Source organism: Tauraco erythrolophus, chromosome 2 (genome assembly GCF_009769465.1).
Source record: "Tauraco erythrolophus isolate bTauEry1 chromosome 2, bTauEry1.pri, whole genome shotgun sequence".
In the NCBI taxonomy this organism is placed as follows: Eukaryota; Metazoa; Chordata; class Aves; order Musophagiformes; family Musophagidae; genus Tauraco; species Tauraco erythrolophus.
The window spans coordinates 97,322,763-97,333,118 of record NC_141466.1 but is presented as its reverse complement, the minus strand read 5'-3'; the positions used below and the strand labels follow the sequence as shown (position 1 = coordinate 97,333,118).

The 10,356-nt window shown below is 43.9% G+C and overlaps 1 protein-coding gene across 1 annotated transcript; it reads left to right on the top strand.

The window, feature by feature from the left end:
• Positions 1-810: 810 nt before the first annotated feature.
• LOC104373427 (epoxide hydrolase 1) lies at positions 811-10,105 on the top strand. The gene is given in 12 exon segments (XM_086626181.1): positions 811-899; positions 1,626-1,837; positions 2,649-2,808; positions 2,810-2,829; positions 3,624-3,854; positions 4,231-4,360; positions 5,331-5,542; positions 8,261-8,293; positions 8,296-8,368; positions 8,694-8,732; positions 8,734-8,817; positions 9,785-10,105. Coding segments are annotated over 12 exon segments (1,485 nt in total). The 3' UTR covers positions 9,987-10,105.
• The last annotated feature ends 251 nt before the right edge of the window (positions 10,106-10,356 follow it).

Below are 10,356 nucleotides of genomic sequence, written 5' to 3'. Positions count from 1 at the left end.
AGTAACAAGTCTTTCTCCTGTCACTTCTAATTTTGCTAGATTTTAGACTGTGTTTTTCTTACAAGAGAATCTATTAGGCTGAAAGAGAACCATGGAAGATGTTTTCTTTTCTTGTAGGCAAATGAGACCTAAAAGCTTAGTATCCAGCAAGAATAGCAAAGGTATATAGCAGCTCATTGAACTCTGAACCGGGAAAAGTCCCACATGCCTCTCTTTCTCTAGCCTGCAGCATGATGAGTCCACATGGCTGGCAGCAGAATAACCCTTGAGCTTGACCGTCCCCTGCCAACACTGTGCACCTATTGGTACACAGCAGTGAAAATAAATTATCTTCTTGGCTGAAGTGACAAAGCTGCTTGTAGGATGAAACACCGCAAGGACATTTACCCCAGTTGTTTAGTGTCTTTTATCTAAATTGGCTGAAGGAGTGAATGTTATGGCCACAAACTATCTAGCTAAAACGCCTAGAAACTCTCTTTGTGCAGAGGCAGTGCTCTGAGCCCCTCTGTTTCTGTCCCATTCAAAAGTAGGAAAAATAATGGCAGATGTTGCTGGGTGGCTAAACAGCTTGTGATCCCATGGCTGGGCAGTAAATGGTGCTGCAGGTGATGTTCTTTGCACCATTCCCAAGGGTTGGTACCATTCAGACAACACTATCAGATTATAAGGATCTTAAATTTTTTTTTTCCCTTTTGTAGGGAGCACATCTCATCCGGTCAGGTGAGGGAAATAGCTGCTCTATGCTGAGGCCTCCACTTTTCATTAGCACCCTGGTTAGGGCACAGCACAGTCTCTTTCCCACCCTGTACGATGACAACAAAATCTTCCTTCACAGTACCCTTTGTAGCTCCAGACTCCTCTACTAATCTCCAAGGGAAGCTGGAGAGTTTGAGGCACAGGTCAGAGGGACGGGAAAGTACACTACATTTGGGACTGCTCAGGCAGGTGAACGGTTTTGAAACATGTTGCCTGTCTGTTAGAACCAACTCTGGTGACTTAGCTCCTACACTTCGAGAAAGTCTGAAACCTTGCTGTCTGGAACAGAAACAGGGGCACCAGACAGACAAGCTGAGACCCTTACCCATGGAGAGCTACGGTAGAGGGCCAGTGTTGCCCTAAAAGATGACTGAATCTGTAGGGGAGCTATGTGTAAAGCACTGCCAAGAGAGGCATTGTCCGGCACATCCAGCTCTCTCCAGCAGCTGAAGACCCTTGTCTCTGCTCCTGCTCCTCAGCCCATTCTGTCTGTACAATTTTTATTCCCGGAGGAGTCCAGCTGCTGCTATCCCATTCTCTCCAGTACCTGCCTTAAAATAGACTGGTCCATATCCAATTGACCCCTGTCCCCAGAGTATCCTGGTTCACAAAGGCCAAGGAAGCCTTGTGATCCGCGAGTCCCGATCAGCAAGGACTTGAGGTGCCTAAGAAGCACTAATAGATGTAACCCTGCTCCAAATCTTGCCTGTGAGCTTCAGAAATAACGAACCCCCAGCCTTTGGTGACTCCATGAGATCCGCAGGCATTTGTTACTGCTCAGGCCCAGCTGATGTGCATACAAGCCTCAGCATAGTCTCTTTACCCTTGATGCTGCTGGTTTTGAACACAAACAATTTATGCCTCCCCAGGTCTTTTGAATATTCTCAGAAGAATGCAGTCCTCATCCCTGCAGCCACCCTGGGGGTTGGAGGGATGCTGGTTTACTGGCTGAGGTCTAGACACAAGGTCAAGACTATTGAAATGGGCGATGGATGGTGGGGCTCAGGTGAAAGACCCCTAAAAGTGAAAGAAGATGAAAGTATCCGTCCCTTCAAGATTGAAACATCTGACAAAGAAATTGAGGGGTACCAGTGGCTGGGATGTAAGGAGAGGCAGAAATCTGCAAGGTGGAGCTAGACCATCACCCACCTTACTGCTTCGAGGTGATGCTTGGGGGTGGCAGCAGTACACATATATGCAAGTGCAGCTACCTAGCACCATTAGATGATGCCCTGGCTCACTGCCCTTTATGAATGGAATTTGAGCTCAGATTCATTGCAATGTCCATAAAGACTTTCTTGAGACCACAGACCCTCCATGCAACCTGGGGCTGCTCCAACAGAAAGGCCACGCTTTGAGCAGCAGACTTTGACAGTGGGTCTGGAGATGGTGGAGCCGGGGGGAGGGGTCAGGACAGCAGTGGCACCAGTGGGGAAGGACTGAGAGGCTTCCACAGGGGGAAGGGCTGGAAGGGTGAAGAGGGACGAGGTCTTGACTGAGTCGCAGCACCTCTGTCCCTACATGCCTGTCCCTAATTATCTGGCCAAGTAGCAGTCGGCAGCTCAGGCTGAGCTTCTTATTCCTCTCCCAGCCAGCAGTGCTGGCAAGCTCCTAGTGTCAAAAACCCTGAAGCAAGTTAGCAGCAAGGCAAGAATAGGACCCAACTTCCCTGGGTGCCCGAGGGGAATTAGTAACCTGTAGAAAAATACATTCCCCACCCGTGTAAACAATTCAAGGGGTCATGCAGAGCATGCCACCGCTTCAGGAGGGGCTTGTGGTGTCCCAGATAGTGGTACAAAAGCTGGCAGAGCCAGGAGAGCCCATCCGTGCCCACCCTGGCGTAGGGCATGCACAGGCAGCTGGCCAGTTTCAAAAGAAGGGCTCCCCTCTGCAGGACCTGCACCGGCGCCTGGATCAGGCCCGCTACACACCGCCGCTGGAAGGGGCCACCTTCGACTACGGCTTCAACTCCATCTACCTGCAGAAGGTAGTGACCTACTGGAGGAACCAGTTCGACTGGCGCAAGCAAGTGGAAGTCCTTAACAAATACCCCATTTCAAACCACCATTGAAGGTGAGGGGGTCTCTGTGGGCTTGAGCAGGTCTCGCTCTGAAATGCATGGAGAGAACAGGGGAATGTAAGAGGTCACAATATTTAAGACAAAGTATGCATAACACCTTAATGATATGAGTGAAATATCACTAATGGATGCTATATTATTAAGTAACCTTCTCTAGATTAAGGCCATTACACAGTGCCAGTAAAATTAGGGTCTGCTTCAAGATGGGCTTCATCTGGCTCTGAAACCTGTGCTAACCTGATGATGAGGTTTTCTTCTGCTATTGCCTTGGGCCACCTTTGAAAACTGCAAAATTAATTGGGCTCTGAGGCTAGAATTTTCCCTACCACCACCCAATTTTAGCCAGGTGACGTTAGCCAAACTTTAGGTAAGTGATCTGCAGGTAAACTTCTGTCTTGCACTTATTTTTTCATGTTTCTCTTTTTATCACCCACATATTTTGTAATTTTGTCATGGTTTTGCATGTGCCTTACCTGCATTATGCTATTCATTTAAGTGCAGCTCTACTTATATACTGTGAGACCAGTTTCTCAGGAGACAGATGCTCGATCTCGTGCGACCTCAGTATCTGGGGCTGGGATCAATACCTCTGTCTGTGTGTAAAAGATGAGACGTAGGTACAATACCAGGCATCCCCTTTCAGCTAGGCATCTTCTTGCGATGGGTTGATTCTGTAACTTCTGCTATGAATGCTAATTACAATTTTGGCACCTTCCTTCTTCAGAGACCAGAGCAGAAATTGAGACGGAACCAGAGCTTTAATTTATCTGTCTTGGATGTGTGACAGGAATCGATATCCATTTTATCCACGTGAAGCCCTCCTATGTCCCTCATGGTCGAGCTGTTCAACCTCTGCTGATGGTCCACGGCTGGCCTGGCTCCTTCTACGAGTTCTACAAGATCATCCCTCTGCTCACAGAGCCAGCTGGGCACGGCCTGAATGAGGGTGATGTGGTGTTTGAGGTCATCTGCCCCTCCATTCCAGGCTATGGCTTCTCAGAGGCACCGCATCAGAAAGGTAAGCAATGAAAAGGCTCTGTTAGAATTGCAAGGTTTTTGGAGTAACACCTCAGCCATCCCCAGCCCCTCTGGGCGCTGCAGTTCATGGACACTTGGCTCTGCACTAACACTCACATCACTGAGGCTCTGGGGCTGGCTGTGGAGATTTGGAAGGCAATGGTAACTGGAAGCCAGATCTGCTTTCCACTTTCTCCATTTTCCACTGAATTTCTATCATCTTGTGTTCACTTTATTGCCAAGGAGCAAGGCAGAGCAGCATAGCACGCTGTGCCTTCACACAGCAGCATACTCACATCCCTCTGTCAGGCCATGATATTTGGCCAGGGGATGAACACTAGGACAAACAGGTCTCCTGTGTTTCTCTTTACCTACAGGCTTTGACTCCATAGCAACTGCTCGGATATTTCATAAGCTGATGAACAGACTGGGCTTCAAGGAATACTACCTACAGGGAGGAGACTGGGGATCTCGTATTACCACAAACATGGCCCAGATGCTGCCACAGTGAGTAGCAAAGGGAATCAGTGCAGAAAAGCTGCCTCCAGTTCTTACCGTGCCTTCTGGCTCCATGATCTTGGTCCTGCCTTCTGTTTGCTCTGCCACTCATTCTCTTCTGCTTTGTTTCCTCCTCCCTTCCCCACCCCTATGCATTCAGTTGTATTCATATGCTTTGCATTGATACTAGCACAGTTCTCACGCTTCCTAAATCTCAGTGCTGTTTGGCTTCTCTTTCACTAGCTGTGGAAGTAAACTCTGACGCATTTTGATTTGAGACCTCAAGGAGACAGATCATCATTCTAAATCAGGAAGGAGATAAATTTAAAATCAGCAGGGAGAAAAGGAAGGAAGGAGCTCAGCCTTTCAGCAGCTGAACAGTACCACAAAACATAGGATTTTCCTATCTAAAATGCAGAGTTGAGGCTGATCGGAAAAAGAAACACAATACCTTCCTTAGACAATAGCATCACAGCTCATTGCTTAGCATTTAATGAAAAGTGGGCACCACAGCCATGCTTAGGTCAGAGAACAGATAAAGTGGGAAAGTCTTAAATCAGTTAGACTGCGGGCTGAGCAGCTCACTGTGCCTGGTTGCAGTTGTGCTTCACAGCACCCAGAGCACAGTGACCACATGTGATCTACTCAAGCTTTTCAGAAAATACCCAACATAGCCTGTTCCCTACAGCACAGAACAACACAAGATCAGCAGCCAGAGCTACCAGCATGGATATGCCACATCCAGAAACTGAATACCTAACGCTGACATCATACCAGTGGCACAGCTGGATGGAGATGGCACCAGCTGTACCATTTCAAACTTCCATAATTTTTTTTTTTAATCATAATGAACCTGAAGGGCTTTATGTATTTGGGTCAGTGAAATGCTTCTATCACAGCTCCAGTCAGACTTTTTTCTAGAAAATGTGGAGACAGAAAATCACTTGATTTAACCTTCTATTCATTAACTTAATTTTAGATCTGTGAAAGGGCTTCATCTGAATCTCGTCTTCATCAGCAGACAAGGTTTGAGAGGGATGATTTCTGTGATGCTTGGGGCTTATGTACCATGGCTTGTAGGCCTCACTAAGGAATGTTAAACGTACATACCCTTTCATCCAGAAGAATATATTACTCTTCTGCGAGAGTCTGGATACTTACATATCCAAGCCACCAAACCAGACACTGCAGGTAATGAACCCTCTCTATATCACTATGAACATTGTATACTAACTGCTTATGGTATATAAAAACTTAAAGTTGATCAAAGGCCAACCATGTTTGAGAAGCAATGAGTTCTGGTGACTGAATGCGAGACATGGAGACAAGAACTGTGTAAAAGGAAGTTAAAAGGAACAGCATAAAAAAAGTCGGAGACTACAAATACCACTTTTCAAGGTCTTTTAAATGGCATGCCATTTCTCTTGGGGAAAGAACCCTCTTGCAAAAGGCCTCTTAAAGTAAAGCACAGGGTCCTGAAATTGTAGCTTCTAGAAATAAATGTGAGTGAAAACAAGAAAAATATCATAAGCAAGTGCAGCGTGTGCAGAAGGGTAGACACAGCCCCAACACCTGAAAAGCCAAAAGCCTGACATAGTCAGTGCGGCCAGTAGATAAGGAGTCTGAAGAAAGGTATGGCCATCTCAGAAAAGTTAAATGAATTATTTGCATCAGTCCCCCCTAGCGAGGATTATGGAGTATTCTTTTATAGAAACAATCCCTTGTCAGGAAAGAGAGCAGAGCTGTCTCAGACTGGTGTCAGATGGGGGACCATAGAATGAATAGCACCCCATCCTGGCAATTCACTGAAAAAGAGGAAACAGACTGAAATGTCAACTAATGCCTAGTCTGTTGCTTGAACTGATTGTAATACCAATAGAAATAAAAGGAGACAAACAAGATAACAGGTTGGGGTTTTGTTTGGGTTTTTTTTAAGAGCCAAACAGTGAAGGGAGCCCCAGAAAAATGAAGACCAATATGTCTAGTCTCTAATCAGAAAACTAGCAGAACTATTTTAAAGAGGAGAATTGATTTACAGGTGATAATATCACAGTGAAATCATGCTTCAAAAATTAGAGCTTTGGCAGAATCAGAGCTGTGGATCCAGTAATGGAACATATTTCATTTCCAAAAAAGTTTTATTGAGGTTCCTCCCCCAATGTTCTTAAAGACATTAAACTGCCTTAAGAAAATTATTAAGTTCATGGACTAACAGCTAGTTAACATGAGAATCCAAGCATAGGAATAAGTAAGCAATTTCCAGGGGAGGGAGACTATCACAAAAATCCATACGTTTCAACATGATCCAAATTTCTCTACAGATAAAAGTTAATGGTTAAGTGAAAATTCGACAGCTATCCAGGGTTTAGTTCAATCTAAAGATAACCACAGAGTTGCGAAACCATTTCAGTCACTGGTTGATTAAACTGGCCAATAAAACTGATGTCAACGAAGTTCAAAGCAATTTAAGTAGGGAAGAAAATCACAATGGGCTGTAGTTTGGCTGCTGCCGTACAAGAGAATACCTGAGTCATGGACAGTGTGTTGAAACATCAGCCAGCTCAGAGTTTGAGATAATCTTACAAACTCTTAAAGAAAGCAAAAAGAGACTGAGACAAAATCCATAATATTCAGAATCCGTTGCGCCCCTGTTCATCCTGTTTCATAAATATATTGTAGAATCAGAAGAATACAGGAAGGGGAGAAAAGGAAGATTCAAGTGACCGAGCAGCTTCCATACCAGCACTGTATGTCTAGGACTTTTCAACCTGTAAAAAGAAGAGTAGGACTTTTGTAGCACACCACAATTGTGAAATGTAGAAAATTAATAGGGGAGGAAAAATGTACTCCCTACTCAGTCTCAAGAAATATCTACATTATCAGTTTAGTTCTCATTAGGCAGGTTTACAGCAAAGCTGAAGTGTTTTCACGCACCAGAAGCTGTGGTACAGGTTAAATGACTAATAAGCTGCAAAGACGACTGGTACCTCTGAGCATCTAATCTACAGATGTTGAATACAGTGCTTCAGAGGCAGCTTTCAGCCCAGAAAATGCTCATCTCCAGATGGGTCATGTGCTAGCTGGCACATTTTAGCCTGCCCCACCATTGCTGATCAAAGCATTTACATGACCGTGATCTGCAGCAAATCACTCTCTGCCTGCTAGTGCAGGGAAACTGTTGTGCCAGTGTTGTGCCAACTAACTTTGTGTGAGCTGTTGTCTACTATTAAATTGAGACCATGTTGTGCATCGTCTTCTACAAAGTCACTCAGTGCTACGGTCACACGAAAATACACTTGAGAGTAGGCAATACTGAGTATACTGTAAAACTGCAGCCTAGGGTATAATACGGGAATTTTCCCAAAACAAGCCTCCGTCACTACTGAAGTAATCCCTATCCCTGTTCCAAGAACACAGGTATGTGCTGTGTCCCTTCTGTGTTTATAGTGTTTGTTAGTCTTCCCAAAGGCAAGAACAGATGACAGATACGCAACACTCCACTGTTTAAATAGTTAAAAAGCGATGACCAGCATTCAGGGTCCCAGTTATCCGTCCTAAGCAGGACAGTACTCCCAGATAGTTTATCTGAAATTTCTTTTCAGAGTGTAATCCCTTTACATCTGGATTTTCTCATTCTGCCACGCATTACCAAGAAGTGAACAGGACTTTCTTAGCTCCTAGCTTCTTTTGTATAGGAATTACCCAAGTTTGTAGTGCTGTCAGTTACAGCTGGAATTCCATTAGGGTAAATTTGTCAAGAATAAAGTACTACCAGGGTTAGTAAAATAGACTCTCTACTGAATTCTCATAGAAAACTCTAAAGAATTCATGAAAGTCCAGTTTAACTTCCAGTGAAGTACTGCAATGCCAGGCAACTGCAACTGCTCTCCCATTCTTCTCCTGAATTAGGTTGTGGACTGAATGACTCGCCTGTGGGGCTTGCTGCTATATTTTGGAGAAATTCTCTACCTGGACAGATAAATCATTTCTGCAGAGAGATGATGGAGGCTTGGAAAGGTAAGAAAATATATGCTTTCCCATGAGAAGACTCATTAAAAGAATTAGTGATAACTAATGAGATAGTAAGAGACAGGCCAGTCAAAGCTGAATTATAGGATGAAAGATCACACGTGACAAGTAGTTTAAACTTATAGCAGACCTGCCTGCAAACTACTGCTTCGGCACCAGGCAGTTTTGCTCTGGGCACATGGGTGCCCATTAATTTGCTGCTTGAAAAAAGAGTGGAGAACAAGAGGAACAACGGTTCTTCAGAGCATGAGCCAAATATAGCGTATTGAGAAAGAGCTTCCAGTTTAATTTCTTCATCTTTCTCTCTCAACAGCAAATACACTCTTGAGGAGCTTTTGACCAACGTGATGATTTTGGGTGACATCCTCCATTGTGTCCTCCATGCGATACTACAAGGAGAACATCTCCAAGGACCCTACTCTATCTCTCCATGACAGGTAATGAAGTGGCAGGTGCAAGACAGGTTTGCAAATGAGATTGAACCATATTTGCCTGTATAAGCATTTAGATCAGTTACAACAACTAATTTAACTAGTTTTAAAAAAACATCTAAGTCTTATTTTCTTTTGATAAATATAGTTATGGGTCACTTTTCTTTTGAACCTGTAGTTCACACAAGGTAGCTTGTGGCCAAGACCATGCAAAAGACTTATCAAAATGTATTCAGTCTTGTGCTCAAAATACAAGTCTACATACTTATTCACCAAACTCATGTAATCCGTGGCTCAGTTCATTAAAAACAAGACAGAAAAATCATGAGTGTTTCTAGGAGAGAAGTTTAAACGGAATTAGGAAGGCTATGGCTTAGTGGTGGATAAACTAAGAACTACAACTGCTAAGCACAAACTTGTGGAAGCAATTCAGAGAGCAGTACTTGAAACCAAGCCCCTCCTAACAGCAGCTGGCTTTAAGATGACTGTAAGAGAGGCTGACCAGGAAAATGCTGCTGAGCATAATTCTCCAAGTGATTGATCATACAAACAAATAGGAGAGTCATCTTCTTTGTAGACTGAACCAGTTTACCTTTCCTCTCAAGAGAGGAATTTGTTACGCTGGTAACATAAATTCTAAAGTAAACATGAGCTAGCTCATTTCTGACTTCCACAGTGAGGTGTGGCATCTCACCATGTATCACAAAACTACAAAACAAGGTAAGCTTAAAATCTGAAACATTTCAAGATTGAGCCATGTGCAAAGTTGGCTCTACTTTAGACATCTTTGGGTATAACATTCTTAAACTCGAGAGCCAAATGCAAGTGAAACACTTCAGCAGAGTACAGACCACAAAATGGGTTGCAGGGATGAAACTTCTCCAGCTGACTGTGGCAGGTACCAGAGTCAGAAAGCTTTTATAGACTTTCCCCAGGACTTCTTTCAAAAATACAGTTAACTAATGTCTTCTAGGGTTGGAGTGCATGTTCCCACAGGGATTGCAGCTTTTCCTCAGGAGATAACACATGCACCCCGTGTCTGGGCAAAGGGTGTCTACAAGAACATCATCACTTACTCTTACATGCCACGTGGAGGGCATTTTGCTGCCTTTGAGGAACCAAAGCTTCTGGCAAAAGACATCATGCATTTTGTCAGAAAGGTGGAACAGCTGTGAACATGCAGTTTAGATACGTACATAGAACGGAAGCAAGTTGTTCTGCCAACAGCCGAACCTTTACTTTGAGGGATTAAATAAATTCAATGTAAACATATACAGAAGCTAACACTTTATTTTAATAAAATTATAGTACTAAACTTGTTAATCAAACTTTGGAACTCTTCATAAAAAAAAAACCAAACACAAGCGAAAACGCATCTTGTCTTCTTTCATTCCCGGCACTGTATCATTGCTGCGTTCGTAGTTCAAGTACAACAGAATACGTAAACAGTTTAATGCAGTAACATTGCACTCACTGGGGGAAGAGAGTAGAAAGAAACTGGACCCTTGTTCCTCAGAAGTAAGGCTTCTGTTCAAAAGTTTCTTT